A 16,888-nucleotide genomic window follows, 5' to 3' on the forward strand; every position below is an offset into this window, starting at 1 on the left:
TTGGAGACAGAGTTTCACTTTGTTGCCCTCAGTAGAGTGCTGTGGTGTCACAGCTCACAGCAACCTCCAGCTCTTGAGGCTTAGGTGATTCTCTTGTCTTAGCCTCTACATTCTTTTTTTTAACTTTGGTTTTTTGTTTGTTTATTTGTTTTGATCAACATAACTTAAGTGTGCCGTGGAAGTTTAACTATAGCTTTAAAAAAAAAAAAAAAAGGTTGAAAAACATTGCTCTAAGGTAACAAGTCCGTGGGGAAAGGGGCAGCCCTTGGAGATTCAGAAACAAATTAGGGGACAATCTCTTCCTTACACTGAGGCAATTAAGACAAACAAGGAAACGCTTTTGAATCTGTGTTTGTTTTTATTTTTAAGTGATGTAAAATCCCTCTCCTTCTCCATCCTTATAGCATCCTTGACAGCTCAGCCCCAAAGCCTCACAGAGCAAGGCAGCCCCACCCCATCCCCCTGCAGGGCCTGGTGGGTGTCTGGGGCTTGAATCCCAGGTTGGGGTTGGGGGGGGCCTCGACAGAGACCACTATACATGGGGCTCAACAAATCAGTAAACAGGGGGAGGAGAGTGGAAGCCAGTGAAAATGAAAAACCTTAAAACCAGAAAGAGAACACACATTCTAATAATGATTTCTTTTAAAAAGAAGAAAACTCCATCTCAGTATGACAATGTTAACAGTGGTTACCTCTAAAGAGCAGAACAGGAGAGGGCTGGGCGTGGGGTGGTAATAGATCTTTACCCTCAACTTTAATTACTTATTTGGTCACCCAAACATTGTATATCATGTTTTAAAATTGGCCTCCAAGAACATCACCAGGGCCCTAGGCAGGAAGCAGCCCAGCAGCTGTGGCACTTGCTGGCCTCCCGCTGACCAGGCAGGTGCCTCAGTGCGTCCCTGTAAACTGCCTCTCAATGCACAGCCACAATGGCTCTCCCAAGACAGCCCAGATCTTCTACAACATCCTGGCCAACCCACCCTGTGCTCTCTGGAAGGACAGCTCTCCCTTCTGACCAGAATACAGGCTCTTGTCTCCTGTCCCAGCTTCCTACCTGCTGGGGTCTGAATGTCTGTGTCCCTTGAGTTGATGGTCTGGGTGTGGGGTCTTTGCAAGATGATTAGGTCATGAGGATGGAGCCCTCATGAAGAGGATTAGTGCCCTCATGAAAGAGGCCCCAGAGAGCCCCACAGTGCTGCCACCATGCAAAGTCACAGTGAGAAGCCATCTGTCTATGCACGACAGCCCCCTGCCAGATGTGGGATCTACAGGTGGCCAGCCCTTGGACTTTCTGGCCTCCGGAATTATGAGAAATAAATGTCAGTTATTTATAAGCCACCGAGTTTATGGCACTTTGTTTCAGCAGGCTGACCAAACTGAGACAGTATTTGTGACCAAATGAACAGGTAGAAGCCAGAAGTGTGGCTAGAAACCATGGAGCGAACTTACCAGAAACATTAGGAATTTCTCCTGTTTGTTAAGAGCACAGACACAGGCCACTACAGAGGGATAGGGGAGGGGATTACACCAGTTTAAGTGGACTTTGGAAAACTTCCAGCGATTCCCCCCACCACGGGAAGGGTAAGGCTGAGGAGAAGTGGTCCACAGCAATGCAACGAGGCCCACTGATGCCAATTTTCAACACCCAGGCACCCGAGGCCAAGCAGGGCAGTAAGCCCACGATGCCACTTCTCTCAGAGGTGACAGCAGGCAAAGGGGCAGGGGGTCAACCTTGCTGATCACAGGCTGTCCTACCACATGCAATTTAGAAGTGAAACTGTGCAGCCCAGGGAGTGGGGTCAGCTGCTGGGCCTGGATCCTTCCTGCCACGCTCCAGGCTGCTGGGCCCTGAGCCTGGGAAGGGGCAGGAGCCATCCCTCCTCCCTCTGCCAGGCCCCCTCCAATCTCCAAGAGGACCTTCGTCATCTCTGACTTAAGCCAGTGCATGACAAGCATGGTTCCCTGTGTGAGCAAGCAGAAAACCCCTGGGTCAAAAGGAAGGAGATCTGGGCTACAGGATCAGGGCAATGCTGTCAATTGAAATAGATGTACTGCAAGAAACAGGAGAAAGTTTATTTTCAAATTTTAATAGTTCATTGTCTTAGAAAACTTCAATGGGTCACGGAATCACAAAGAACATAAGCCTGCCTTTGCAAGAAGGGGATGATGTGGAATCCAAGGGGATGATGTAGTCTCCAAAGAGACTACATACAGATTTTAAAAATTTAAGTGAATTTTTGAACATGGTACTCTAAGACCAAGAACCTATGGGAGAAGATGTTTGAAGAAAACAAAGAACTACGAAGAAGTCTGAGCTTTTACTTTGCAGGTTTGGTGTTGGCAGGAGGGGTGGTATTGTAATTTTTGACTCCTCTGTCAAGAAAACCTGTCCAAGGCTGGAAAATGGACAAAAGCGGTGATAGGGAGCTGGTGCTTTTCGCCCTAGTGGAGCTGGTGCTGGCTGCTGTCCAGGAACCCAGAGGACATCAGCTCTGAAGGGCTGTGCCCCCTTGTCTACTGACCAGACTGTTTCACAACTCGTTGTTGATGGATCATGAGTTAACTTCTGTTTTCATGCCTAAAAGTTGTTGATCACAAGTTAACTCGTGTTCACACTTGCACTAGCTATTGCATTTTTTTTTTGCAGTTTTTGGCCGGGGTCAGGTTTGAACCCACCACCTCTGAGCTGGTGCCCTAATCCTTTGAGCCACAGGTGCTGCCCCAGCTATTGCAATTTTTAAAACCCGGGGTAATGTAGGATACTGCAGAAGCTTTCTTGAGTATGTCACTGAAATAGTAGCCAGTGATGTGGGACAACTTCCTTATAAAATTGCTGGTCAAAGTGTTAAGTTGTAAAACTGTCCACAGCAAGGCAACTGCACTGTATTTGGTGGAGATACAATTTATTTCCTATTGTAGCTCAGGCTGCTATAGCAAAATATAGACTGGGTGGCTTAAATGACAGACATGTATGGCTCCCAGTTCTGGAGGCTGGGTAGTGAGAGATGAAGGTGGAGCAGACTGAGTGTCTAGCGACGGTCCTGTTCCTGGCCTGCCACGGCTGACTTCTCACTGCATTCTCATGAGGTGGAGGGAGAGAGAGGTCCATTCTCTTCCTCTTCTTATGAGGACACCAAGGCCATCAAGGAGACCCTGCCTTGAGGACTTCATCTACACCTTTAGTTCCCCAAAGCCCCACCTCCCAGTGCCATCACCATGGGGGTTAGGGAGCCACAAGATCCCAGTACAGAAGAGATGACTCTACCCCTGGATCTTACTACCTCACAAGACACTGGTTTCGCACCTGCTAGCAAACATATTCCAGCACTTGTGATTGCCTCTCAGGGTCCAGTCTTCAAGCTTCTTGGACTTAACCATCTTACTGGTCCTTCATTAATCAATGGGTGTTCCCTTCACACTTAAGAGTCACATTTTTAAGCCCTTGAAAATTATCCTTCAGTACCGCTGCTTTGTGCATGTTTGTTTTAGGACAGAGAAAAATGAGTATGTTGAGAGTACTGGGAACTAGGGTTCCCACGGAGGAAAAATGGAGATAAACCAGGGGGAGGAGGAAGACCGTGGTGCTGAGTCTGAATTGGAGGGATCCTTATTTTGTAAACTCTGCTCACTGCTTCACCTAGAAGCAATAACATCTAGCACTAAGGAGCCCCTCTAGAGCCCGGATCTTGGTTCCTAAATGCCACTCCCAAGCCCTCCTTGAAGAAATGGCAGGTTACAGAGATGGTGCTGGGGAAGCCCAGGGAGAGCCTGGGAGGCTCGGTGTGCCACACACAGGCGACATACTCGCTAACTGATGGAGCAGTGGCTAGGGACACTGGGACCGTCTTAGGGGCTTCCCAAGGGCCAGGTTTGGGATAAGCCAAGCACTGAAGAGAATAATGGAATTATTAAAGTAGAACACTCTGAAATGTTTAAACTGAGCATTCAATGATATTCAGAAACAGAGCAGAGCTGAAAACAAAAGCTCTTCTTTGTAGAAAAATGCCAGATAACACACACAGAGAAGAAATAAAAGAACACAGTCCTTCAGCATCGCCCTGCAGATGACTTGCTAATCACACAGCGGAAACATCTACCTTTAACATGGAGGAATGTGATGAATGTCACTGTAACCAACCAATCGCATTTAGCATCATGAAAACTAGAAAATGACTGGTTTCTCACAGGAGACACTGACACCTCATGGCCAATGCCATATTCTTGCCCAAAGTACAAAACCTGAGTCTCGCCCTGAAGAAACAATCAGACAAACCCAGACGGTGAGGCATTCTATAAAACAACTGGCCTTGACTCTTCAAAAATGTTAATTTCCTGGCCAAAGCCAGCTCATAACTCACAGGGCCCAGGGCAACAAGAAATACAGGCCCCTTCTCCAGAAATTATTAAGATTTCAAGACAGTGATGGCAGCAGACCACAGCAAACAGGGAGCCAAGTGAAGGCAGGGTCCCTCATGCTCACCCAGGTCATGGCCTGTGAAACCTGCCCTGTTCATGTGGACAAAAAAAGGCAGGTCCCCATTCCGGACCAAGGACGAAAAGGTCATGACAGCGAAATGGAGTACCTGTCACTTGACTCTATCCCCAATTTAAACAGCAGCAAACACTGTAAAGAATGTTGGGAGAGTGGGCGGTGCCTGTGGCTCAAGGAGTAGGGCGCCCGTCCCATATGCCAGAGGTGGCGGGTTCAAACCCAGCCCCGGCCAAAACACACACACATACACACACACACACACATACACAAAAAGAATGTTGGGAGAGGGGGGTACTGGGGAAATTTGAATATAGGCTTTAGAGTGAATTTTATTGTATCAGCATTAAATTTCTCAGGCACAGTAGTGACAATGGGTTACATAAAAGAACATCCTTGTTTCAAGGAGACACATGCTGATGTATTTAGGGGTGAGTGTCTGCAACTTACTTTCAAGTGGTCAGCAGAAAAAGTAAGAGCCAGAGGCAGAAAGCAAACGGGAAGAACTGCAAACTACCATTAAACCTCACGAGGCACTTTTCTTTCAATTGCTGAATTTCTTAAACTTTTAGGGGAGAATTCACTTGCCAACTCAGAATCTCTAAGGAAAGTAGTGAGCAATGGCATACAAACAAATTAATGAGATTATACATAGTACGAGGGTTTTCACACATCTTGGAATAAAAAGGATGAAGGAAAGAAAAAATGAGGGGACAAGGTGATCCCGTCTACAGGTGAGAATAAATACCAGCAGGAAGGGAGAACCAATCAAGACAGACCCAGGACTCAGAGAGAGAAAAGAGAAAAATGGTTCCTAAAGTAAAATATATACCTACTGTGAGTCAAAACACACAAAACTTGAAGTAATTGAGATATATGATGGTAGGGCTTTTTGTTTTCTTCCGATGTTAAGGGCAGGAGAAGGAGATAATTGTAAGTATCAATAAAAATGCAAAAAAGCAGGCTGGGTGAGACTATTCTACAGAAGAGGAGGAAAGAAGAGAGCAAAATATGGTGCCCGATGTTATCATTCATGTATGAATACAAAAGAAAAACTCTTCCAAATGCGCAAGAATTCACAAAGTCCATCATCGGTACTAAACCATAACAAATATCTTGAAGATATTTCAGAGAGCTTTCACAAATCACTAAGAAAATAAATCTTTTTTTTTTCTTTTTTTTTTTTTTTTTGAGACAGTCTCAAGCTGTCACCCTGGGTGGAGTACCGTGGCACCATAGCTCAGAGCAACCTCCAACTCTTGGGCTCAAGTGATCCTCTTGCCTCAGTTTTTCTATTTTTAGTAGAGACAGGGTCTTGGTCTTGCTCAGGATGATTTCCAACCTGTGAGCTGAAGCAATCTACCCGCCCCTGCCTCCTAGAGTGCTAGGATTATAGGCTTGAGGCATCGTGCCCAGCCAAGAAAATAAATCTCTTAATTGTACATTTTCATGATCTAATCCCTGTCCCTGGCTCTCACTATCCAACAACTCCTGATAAACCCCCGTGTGCATTTTGAACAGATTTTGGAGCTCCGTTCTCTCCCCATGAAGACCTCTTCATTCAGATTCTCAGAGCATTTCCAAGTCCTGATGGCCAAAACCAGCCCCCCATTTCTCTAAATCCCTATTCTTTTACTTAGATGCCCTTCGCTGTTGGTGTTATCCCCGTCCCGAAGCCCGAAAGCCACCCCAGACCCCGCCTGTTCCCCCCATCACCACCACCCACGTGTCCTGACAAACGGCTTCCCGCCCTTCTCTGAGCTCTGACCCCTCCCCACCCGGTCACCACACTGCAGTTTGATGCCTCTGAAAGGCATCCCCATGAGCTGTGTCCACGTCTCTAGTGACCTCGTCCCTGCCTTCCTCTCATTTCTCCTAAACACACCATCCTACGACCATGCCAAGAGTGTGCCGTCCCTCAGACACTCTGTCCCTGAGACCTCCCGTCTCCCTCCTGGCCCCACAGCCTTGCAATGCCCTAGCTAAAACAGCCGGCCTTGGACTCCTTCAGCACTTCCCTCAAGCTCCCTCTGCTGAGATCCCGATGGAGTGCTCTCGTCCCAGGACACCGGGCACACCCCTCCGTCCGAGCAGACAGCGATCCACAGAGCCGCCCTTCACTGCTGCCCCTGCACCTGACCCACAGGGAGAGACAAATGACCAACCCATGCCCACCGAGTGCCTCACAATGTCCTTCACTCTCTTGCTGCTCAGGAAGTGTGACAGGGGCTTGCAAAGGCGAAGTTCCTGCTCTGACTCCTGCTGAGCACAAGCTCAGGCCCTGGCCCTTTCTAAGTTTGGGGAGCTCTCTACCATGTGCACTGTGATTAAGAAGCGGGATGCACAGACCACCTCCTGCTATGGGGTGACATCACCAGACACTGGCTTTTCCACCTCTCCACCTCCCCCGTCAGATCCACCCAGGCTGGCTTTGACACAGGAGCTGGGGAAGCAAGAAGGGACACCGAGGCTGCTCCCCATAGTAGCCGCTGACGCGTCCCTACCAGAATCAACAAAAGGGGTGGTTTGGGGCACCCCCTACCTTCCCAGGCCTGCGTGGGATCCTCAGTGACCCCCAGCAGCCTGGCGCTGCCTCACCTTCCTTTAATTCACAAATTATCCTTCCTGGCTCCGCAAGAGGCAGTGTCCTTGCTTGCAACTGAGAACCTGAGTGATGAAATAGACACAATCCTTAGAGGCCAAGAATTTTGAAAGGGGTCAGCTGTAAACCTGGTCAAGGCCAGTTACAAGCAGAGCGTGGTTATGAAGAGACAAGCCCAGCATTCACTGGTCTCCAGAAACGTGTGAATACAAAAGAGGAGCACAATGCCCTCAGTGATGTTCACAGCAGTGCTGGCCTCTCGGTGACCAGGACATGCTGACAGCCACGTGCCTGGATACATGTTTACCAGCACTTGCTGGCAAGCTCTCCCTGACTCAGCATCCCCTTATTCCACTCACATGCTAACAGCACTCAGAAAGTCACTCCCTGCATTTCTCTAAACCTATAGATACATGACCACATTCGGAATTAAAAAGAAACAAATCTATATGCAAAAGGCAAGGTCACCTACTACATGTGTTTCCTTCCATAGTCAACTATCACTAAGCCACACAACTGTGCCTGTCCCACCAGTGGGTCCACCTGCATCAAGCCCCCGCACCCCAACCCCATCTTTGAGAGCTGGGGTTGTGACGCTCCAGGTGAAGCAGCTTTGCCTTTGGCCGGTGTCAGAGCTTGGTTGCCCACACGGAATTCTGCACGAGTCGCCCAACTCCGTCCTGAACGCATAAGGAGGATGCGCACCCACAGGGAACAGCCCTTCCCTGGCCTCTCAGAAGTAGGACTCGGTTTGGGATGAGTCCCGCCCTTGGGGCATCAAGCTGAGAGCTGCCCACAGTGCTCTGGCCAGGGTCCTGGGCAGGAAGGGGAAAGCCAGCTCTTACCTGCCTGGGAGGCTGTGATGAGGGCCGTGTTCCCCTCGCTGTCCTGCCAGTTGACGTCAATGTGGGGACACTCTGCTAGGGCCACCACGGTGTCCACAAAGCCATGGTAACAGGCAACAATGAGGCCAGTCTAGAAAGGAAGGAGGGAAGAAGTTAGAAGGGCAGATCTGGGGCATCGCCTGTCAGCACAGGGGCCCCCCAGGGGCAACCACTGCCCTCACAGGTGGCCGGACGGGTGGCCACCAGGATGCTCTGGGCTCTGACCCCTCCCCACCCGGTCTCAGAAGCAGGCTGGAGTAAGCCACTGTGTGCTCTCAGGTGTCTGCTGAGCACTGCCCAGGGCCCCAGGCGTGGACAGTTGAGCAGCCGGGGAAAAGGACCACAGAACCCATACACAGGTGTTCCATTTTAGAGACGGGATCTTGCTCTGTCACCCAGAGGCACAACTCACTACAGCCTCCAGCTCCTGGGCTCACGCCATCTTCCTGCCTCAGCCTCCCCAGTATCTGGGACCACAGGCACAAGCCATTACACACAGCTAATTGTTTTATTTTTTGTAGAAATGAGGTCTTACAGTATTGCTCAGGCTGGTCTCAAATTCCTGGCCTAAAGCAATCCTCCCATCTCAGTCCCCCAAAGTTCTGGAATCACAACAGTGGGTCGCTGGGCCTGGCTGGAGCTCACACGTTAAAAGGCAGCAGGGTGTGTCAGACTGCACGTGGGGCCGGGAGGCTGTGAGTGCCGCAGGATGTGCACGGTCAGGGCTGGCTGAGGAGGTGATGGGGGCCCCAATATGCAGGAGGCGAGGAGACAGCGAGGGGCTCTGAGGTGCCCCTAGCAGAGCAAACAGCTCAAGGAAAGGCCCCCGAGTCAGGACTGGTTCCGGACCATCCAGGGAACAGCCTGGTGCCAGTGGGTTTGCAGCAGAGTAAGTAGGGGCAGAGGACCCCAAGTCCAAAAAGCCACAGAGAGCTGGGAGGCCACAGCCAGGATGCAGGGGTTTACTCTGAGTTTGGGTAGCATCCTGAGTAGTCCCGACTAGTGAGGGGGTCTGTTCTAGAAACACAACAATCCTCTCAGTCTCTCTCATGCTCCTCCAGCCACCTCAGGTAAGGCTTCCCAAGATACAGCGGGCCTCTGCTGAGAGCGGCATAATTTTGGTCAGCAATGATGATTATCATGAAATAAAAAATAGACATCTAAACTCAAGATTTTAAAATGGCACCAGACACAGAAGCAGTGACTCTGATCTTCACACAGACTCACTTTACTATTACAAATCTTCACCTTCGGGCTCAGCACCTGTAGCACGGTGGTTACAGTGCTGGCCACATGCACTGAGGGTGGCGGGTTCAAACCCGGCCAGGGCCAGCTAGACAACAATGACAACTGCAACCAAAAAATATCTGGGCATTGTGGTGGGCACCTGTAGTCCCAGCTACTCGGGAGGCTGAGGCAAAAGAATCGCTTAAGCCCAAGAATTGGAGGTTGCTGTGAGCTGTGACGCCATGGCACTCTACCTAGGGTGACATAGTGAGACTCTGTCTCAAAAAAATAAAAAATCTTCACCTTCATCCCCTCCCTTCTGGGGTCTGTTCCAAACGACTGGCATTTCCATGTTTAAATTCTCTTCTTCAGCTGAAGACTCTTTGGTGCCCCCACGGAGAAGTGGAAGGGGAAGGAGGGACTGCGTTTGGTAACACCTGATCACCATCTCTTACAATGACTGTAACTAGGGTTCAAAAAAGGCAAAGACTAGCTGGGTATTGTGGCAGGTACCTGTAGTCCCAGCTACTAGGGAGGCTGAGGCAAGAGAATCACTTAAGCCCAAAAGTTTGAGGTTGCTGTGAGCTGTGACACCACGGCACTCTACCGAGGGTGACATAGTGAGACTCTGTCTCAAAAAAAAAAAAGGCAAGACTATCCATGCTCAGTTGACAGAAGGCTACTTGCAGGTGGCTCCCTAAAGCCACTGATAACTTACTTTTCATATTACAAGGAAAGCATGAGACTAAAATAACATAGTAAGAAAAAAGTAAGCTACCTATGAGTGGAATTCCCCTATTTGGGGGTCAACTAGAAATTCCAGGCCCTTAAAACACAATCCTAATTTTCAAAGCCTACAAACAAAAGAAAAGTTGGAAGAATGAAAAGAATAAGTTGAGATGATTCTGCTTAAAAATTTAAGGATTTCTTCTTCAAAAAGCAAAAATAAACAAACCAGAAGCCCATTCAGGAAGGCGAAGATGATTTAACATCTTCCTGTTAAGATGATTTTTTTTTGGCTGGGGCTGGGTTTGAACTTGCCACCTCCGGCATATGGGGCCAGTGCCCTACCCCATTGAGCCACAGGCGCCGCCCTCTTCCTGTTAAGATGATTTAACATTCTGGAATCTAATAACATCTTTTTTTTTTTTTTTTTGAGACAAGAGTCTTACTCTGTCCCTGAGTAGAGTGCCATGGCATCATCATAGTTCACAACAACCTCAATCTCCTGGGCTTTTCTTGCCTCAGCTTTCCCAGTCACTAGGACAGGTACCTGCCATAATGCCCAACTAGTTTTTCTATTTTTAGTAGAGACAGGGGTCTCACTCTTGCTCAGCCTGGTCTCAAACTCCTGAGCAGCCGAGGAAACAGACTACAGAGCCCATACAAGCAATCCACCAGCCACAGTGCCCCAGAGTGCTAGGATTACAGGTGTGAGCCCCCACACCGGGCCCCATTTATTATGTTAACAAATTAAAAAACGGGGAAACAAATCCAGGGGTTCTCAAACTGTGGCCAGCGGGCCACATGAGGTGGTGTGATTATATTTATTCCCATTTTGTTTTTTACTTCAAAATAAGATATGTGCAGTGTGCATAGGAATTTGTTCATAGTTTTGTTTTTTTTTAACTATAGTCTGGCCCTCCAATGGTCTGAGGGACAGTGAATTGGCCCCCTGTTTAAAAAGTTTGAGAACCTCTGAAAGTGGATCAAAGCTCTCACCACACACATGCAGACGTAAAGCACATGCAGCTGGAAATCGCATAGGAAACGTCTGGAAGTATCCCACCAAAACAGTAAGACAGAAGAGGAAGAGAGGCCGTGAGGATCAACTTATGCGTCCACCTGTGTAGGCCACAGTACCCAGATGTTTGGTCAACCATAATTCTAGCTATTTGTGTGACAGTATATTCTTAGATAAGACTGATATTTAAATCAGTTGAATCTGGGTAAATCACATGACTCTCCACAATGAGGGTGGGCCTCATCTATTCAGTTGAAGATCTTAAACAGAAAATGGGCTGCCCATCCCTCCAGTCTTGAAAGAAGACTGCCTTGAAATTCAAACTGCAATTCCTCCCTGGGCCTCCAGATTTTGGACTTGCCAGCCCCCACAATCACGTGAGCTAACTCCTTAAGGGAAATCTCTCTGTCTACATAGGTACACACACACACACACTGGAGATCTCGCGATTAATACAGGGTAGGTGGAGAAGAAACACTTTGGAAAAATTACTTCTACTTTTTTATTATTTTTTTTAAATCCTAAGTGATAAATATGTGTTTAATACAGTATTCTGTCTTATTTTCTGTATGTTTGGGGGTTTTTTCCCTTTTTTTGAATTTCAGTGTAATGTGAGGGTACAAACAACCAAATCACAATATTTAAATCCCTCTTGTAGTTATGTCCTACACCCAAAAGTTGTGCCATGTACCCCTAGTGCATTCAGTGGGAGTACCCCAAACTCCCTCTCTCCTCTTCCCCTCACCTTAAATTGATTTCAGTTTTTTTCTTATGTGGGTATGTATTAAATCATCTACTGGCTTAATTAGTATTGTGTACATTGGATTCTTGCTTCTTCATTCTTGTGATACTTTCCTGAGAGGAAACCTCATCCAGGTTAATACAAAAGACGTGAAGTCACCACCTTTTATGGCTGAATAGTATTCCATGGTGTTCATATAACACAGTCTGTTAATCCTTTCCTAGGTTTATGGAGATTTAGGTTGTTTCTACGTCTTGGCGATTGTAAATTGAGCTGTGATAAACGAGAGCATACACTGGGAAAAAGACTCCCTATTCAATAAATGATTCTGGGGGAACTGGATAACCACATGTAAAAGACTGAAACTTAACCCACACTTTTCACCACTTACAAAAACGGATTCAAGATGGATAAAAGATCTAAATCTAAGTCAGGAAACGATACAAATCCTTGAAGAAAGTGTGGGGAAAACTCTTGAAGACATTGGCCTGGGAAAAGATTTTATCAAGAAGACTTCCATCACACTTGCACCAATAAAAAAATTAACAGGCTCAGTGCCTGTAGCACAGTGGTTATGGGATACACTGAAGCTGGCAGGTTCAAACCCAGCCTGGGCCAGCTAAACAACAATGACAACCATAACAAAAAATAGCCAGGTGGTGGGTAGTGCCTGTGGCTCAGTGAGTAGGGTGCTGGCCCCATATACTGAGGGTGGTGAGTTCAAACCCAACCCTAGCCAAACTGCAATGATAAAATAAAAAATAACAAAATAGCCAGGTGTTGTGGTGAGTGCCTGTAGTCCCAGCTACTTGGGAGGCTGAAGCAAGAGAATCACTTAAGCCCAGGAGTTGAGGTTGCTATGAGCTGTGACGCCATGGCACTCTACTGAGGGCGACATAGTGAGACTCTGTCTCAAAAAAAAAAAAAATTAACAAAGGGGACTTAATTAAACTGAAAAGTTTCTTCAGAACTAATGGCACAAAGCAAATAGGTAACGTTCAGAATGGGAAAAGATATTTGCATATTACAAATCTGATAAAGGTTTGGTGACTTGGATCTACAAAGAACTCAAATTAATCAACAAAAATAGAGCAAGCAATCCCATCCATCAGTGGGCAAGAGACACGAACAGAACCTTCTCTGAGGAAGACAGAAGAATGGCTCACAAACATTTGGAAAAACACTCATCATCTGTAATCATCAAAGAAATGCAAATCAAAACCACCCTGACAAAAAAAAAAAAAAAAAAAAAAAACACCCTGACATATATAACCTAACTCCAGTAAGATTAACCCACATCACAAACTCCCAAAGCTGCAGAGGCTGCCGTGGATGTGGAGAGAAGGGAACACTTTACACTGCTGGTGGGACGGCAAACTAGTACAGCCTCTCTGGAAAGAAGTATGGAGAATCCTCCAAGAGCTCAAATTAGATCTCCCATTTGATTCTGCATTCCCGCTATTGGGCATCTACCCAGAAAAAAAAAAAATTCTTTAAATTTTTTTTAGAGACAGGATCTGGCTGTGTCATTCAGGCTGGAGTATAGCCTCGAACTCACGGGCTGGAGCAATCTTCCTGCCTCAGCCTCCTGAGAACCTGGGGCTACTTACCACCTCGCAGCTTACTTTCACTTTTACCCTAGAATTCTTTAAAACAGAGCTGTATTTGAGGAACTTCTATCACTTTAATTAACAATGAAAAAAAGTAAGCAAAGACAATGTTTACATTAATAATGTTCTCATTAGGAAACAGTTTTACAGTAACCATCATAAACAGCTCAAAAAAAGAATTGTGAAGACACGAGGCGGGATGGATGCCACATGGGGCCTGGCACACAGCCAGGGGAAGACAGCGTCACTAACCTGATCGTCCTGAGGAAAAAAGATATTATCCACGGTCCATTATTTATAATAAAAATTTTCTACACTTCAGAACTAAGAGAGTAAATTTCAGCTACTTGAAAATCCATTTCTATCAAACACCATAAGAATACCATCCACATGGTCAAGGGAAATGTTTATGTGGCTTTATGAAAGAATTTAAAATTCTGATCCTTTAAAGAAATGCTGTAAAAGGCATTCTTCTAATTTTCTAAAAGGCAGCCGTAAGTTATGGCTACGAGTGTGTGTAATTTGTTGGGTCAAGTATTTTAGGAATACTTTCAAAAATCTCAGGATGATTTAAGACAATGTGAGTTAAAATCATGGGGTGGGGCTAAGTGTGTTGGTTCACACCTGCAATCTTAGCACTGGCAGGCCCAAGTGGGAGGATCACTTGGAGTTTTGAGACCAGCCTGAGTGAGAATGAGACCCCTTCTTTCCCAAAATAAAAAATCAGCCAGGCATGGTGGTGGGCACCTGTAGTCCCAGCTACTCAGAAAGCTGAGGCAGGAGACATCACTTGAGCCCACGAGTGTGACATTACAGTGAGCTGTGATGATGCCAAGGCACCTCCAGCCCAGTGATGGAGCAAAACCCTGTCTCCAAAAAAAACATTAGCGTCCTAAGAAAAGAACATTGCACTGGTGGGCATCCACCGTAAAAATAAATTATAACATTTGATCACAGCAAAACCAATGGCAAAAGAGGAATGAATTCCCGGAGGGACTGGCTTCCCAGTTCAGCTCACATGGGGGATGCAGGCACACAGAGACCATGTAGGGAGTCTCACACAAATTCTCCATTCCAAGACACATCCTCATCATCTGCAGGGGACTAAAGGCTGTCCCCTCAAAATCCATATGCTGAAATCTAGACCCCCAGGGTTTTAGCAAGTGGGGCCTTTGGGGATTATTAGGCCATGAGGGGAGAGCCCTCATGAATGGGGTCAAGGCCTCATACTGGAGCCCAGAGAGCTGCCCTGGCCCTTGCACCACGTGAGGACACAGTGAGGAGGAGCCATCTATAAACCAGCAAGCAGGTCCTGGACTTCCCGGCCTCCAGGGCTGTGAAACTCCTGTTATTTATAAACCACTGAGTTTACTGTATTGTGGCAGCTAGAATGGACTAAGACACCATGTAATTAAGCTGTTTTTCAAATGAGATTCCAAAGGAAAAGATATTTTATAAATGTCTTAAAAATTCTAAGAGCCCATTAACACAAGCTCATTACTTAAATGTATTACAGAAAAGTGTTGAGAACAGCAGCTATAAGCCCAGCTCCACAGGCAGGAATCCTTTCCCTGGGCCCAACACGGAATAAGAGAGCCTGAGAGAGATCCCCCTGCAAGGCAGGGAGTCTCCAACAAGTGCAGCTTCTGGAGAAGATGAAGCACGCATACCAACTGCCTTCTTAAATTCTGCACCAAGCTGGGTGGCGCTGTGGCTCAAGGAGTAAGCGCCAGCCCCATATACCAGGTGGGGTCAAGCCCGGCCCTGGCCAAAAAAAGAAGAAGAAGTTAATTCTGCACCAAGCTATGCATTGGGTGGTGTACAAGGCAAACCCTTCCCAATCAAGTCTTGGGAGTGTCAAATGAACTCAACTGCTAAGCTCAGATAGCAAACTTCCTCTCTGAAGGGTCTCTACAGGAATTCCAATTTGCATGGAGTTTATACGATATGACATATATTTTCCTTTGAATATATTTCCTTACTGTAACTTTTAGTATCTTGAGCCACATTATAATACTTTCTGGGATATGTTATAAGAAATTTGGAAGGTAAAGATCACATTCAGGTCTGGTACAGGGTGCTAAGTAATTTCTAGCTCGGGTGTGCCAAGGGCTACGGATCAAGGTTTGTATTTCAGTGCACTTAGTGCCTGTCCGTTTGGGCAGTGGGTGGATGGATCCTAGGGCCAGCTAAACCAAGGTTCAGTCCCATTCCCCCGCTTGCCAGTTAGACTGAACAGACTCTGGCATGTCTCCCTGCTGCCTGGATTTCCTCTTCAGTGAATGACTTATTTATAGCCTTCGCCCATTTCCTATTAGCTTCTGGGTCTTTTCCTTATTGATCAGTCTGAGCTCTTCACTGTCCACTGGAAACATAAAGATAGTCATTATGTAATTCTAAGTTTTCTACTGGCCACAATAATAAAGGCAAAAAAATTCATCCTAATAACACGTTTTATTTAAACCAATATGTCCAAAATATTACCATTAATGAGGTAGTTTAATTTGGGGGGACTGATCTAGTATACAGGTTATACTTATAGCACACCCCCAAGGCAATGGCACAACAGCCACTTGGGGCTAGTGGCTACAGCCCTGGACAGCTCGGCCTGAGATACCAAACCTGCCCACGCGGCCAAGGAAACACCTGGGGTACAAAGTTTAAAGAGGCCCCACGGAGAGCTGGTGCCCCTGTGAATGCTGCCCAGAGACCCAGAAGCTCTGTCAAGGGTGTCTCAGTGGCTTTCTCTGCCTCTGCCATTTGCTTTCTAACTTACCGCCAAACTTTACATGTTGATGCAATCAAATTATTAATCGTCTCTTCTATGGCAACACTTTCTGTGATTTGTTTAAGAAATACTTCCTATTCGAAGCCCATGGAGATTACCCTTTATATTTAATACAAAAAGTTTCAAGGTTTATTTTTTCATAGTTAGGTCTTTAGTCCACCATGGTCTTTATTTTCACAGATGATACATTATAGAAATCTAATTTTACTTTTTCCTGTACGCCAAGTCAATTTCCCTAGCACAACGAAAGGATAAACTCGTTCTTTTTCCACCGATTAGTAACATCACGCTCAGCCCTATTCTGGCTTCCCATAAGGCACAAGTGCACTTTGGGGTGTGGTTCCACAGTCTAGCAATCAATCCACGTTGGCCCCAGGACAACACCAACTTCATACTGCAGTCTTGGATCTTGCAGGAAAGAAACCCTCCCTGCTCTTCCCCTCCAAAATTGCCTTGGCTATTCTTGATTATCAAACCTCATTAAAAAATCAAATGCAGTTACCAGTCCTACTAGAAGGGGTGGAAAGAGAAGACTGGGCAAAACACCAGCCCACAGTTCACAGGAGGACACCCTCCAGATGACACGCTCACCCCCTTCAGTGGCTGACTCAGTACTGTGGAGCTATAAATAGTACGATGAGCCCACAGAGCACCTAGCAGGACAACCAGCAGCCAGAAGCTCGCCATCAGCGTCTCGTGTGCTGAGTGGACCTGGGTCTCCCCAGATTGTCCCCATCGACCTGCATTCTCTTCGCTCATCTCCCACATGAGCACCTACAGGATACACACTCACCCGAGG

General features: G+C 46.8%; 1 protein-coding gene across 1 annotated transcript in view; it reads right to left on the bottom strand.

The window, feature by feature from the left end:
* The window catches only part of ANKRD33B (ankyrin repeat domain 33B), an 88,474-nt gene that overhangs the window by 25,110 nt on the left and 46,476 nt on the right, over positions 1-16,888 (bottom strand). The window contains exon 2 of the mRNA XM_053592984.1: positions 7,940-8,069. Coding sequence (XP_053448959.1) covers positions 7,940-8,069 — 130 coding nt within the window. The remainder of the gene's footprint in view (positions 1-7,939; positions 8,070-16,888) is intronic.

This window comes from Nycticebus coucang, chromosome 1 (genome assembly GCF_027406575.1).
Source record: "Nycticebus coucang isolate mNycCou1 chromosome 1, mNycCou1.pri, whole genome shotgun sequence".
NCBI classification, from domain to species: Eukaryota; Metazoa; Chordata; class Mammalia; order Primates; family Lorisidae; genus Nycticebus; species Nycticebus coucang.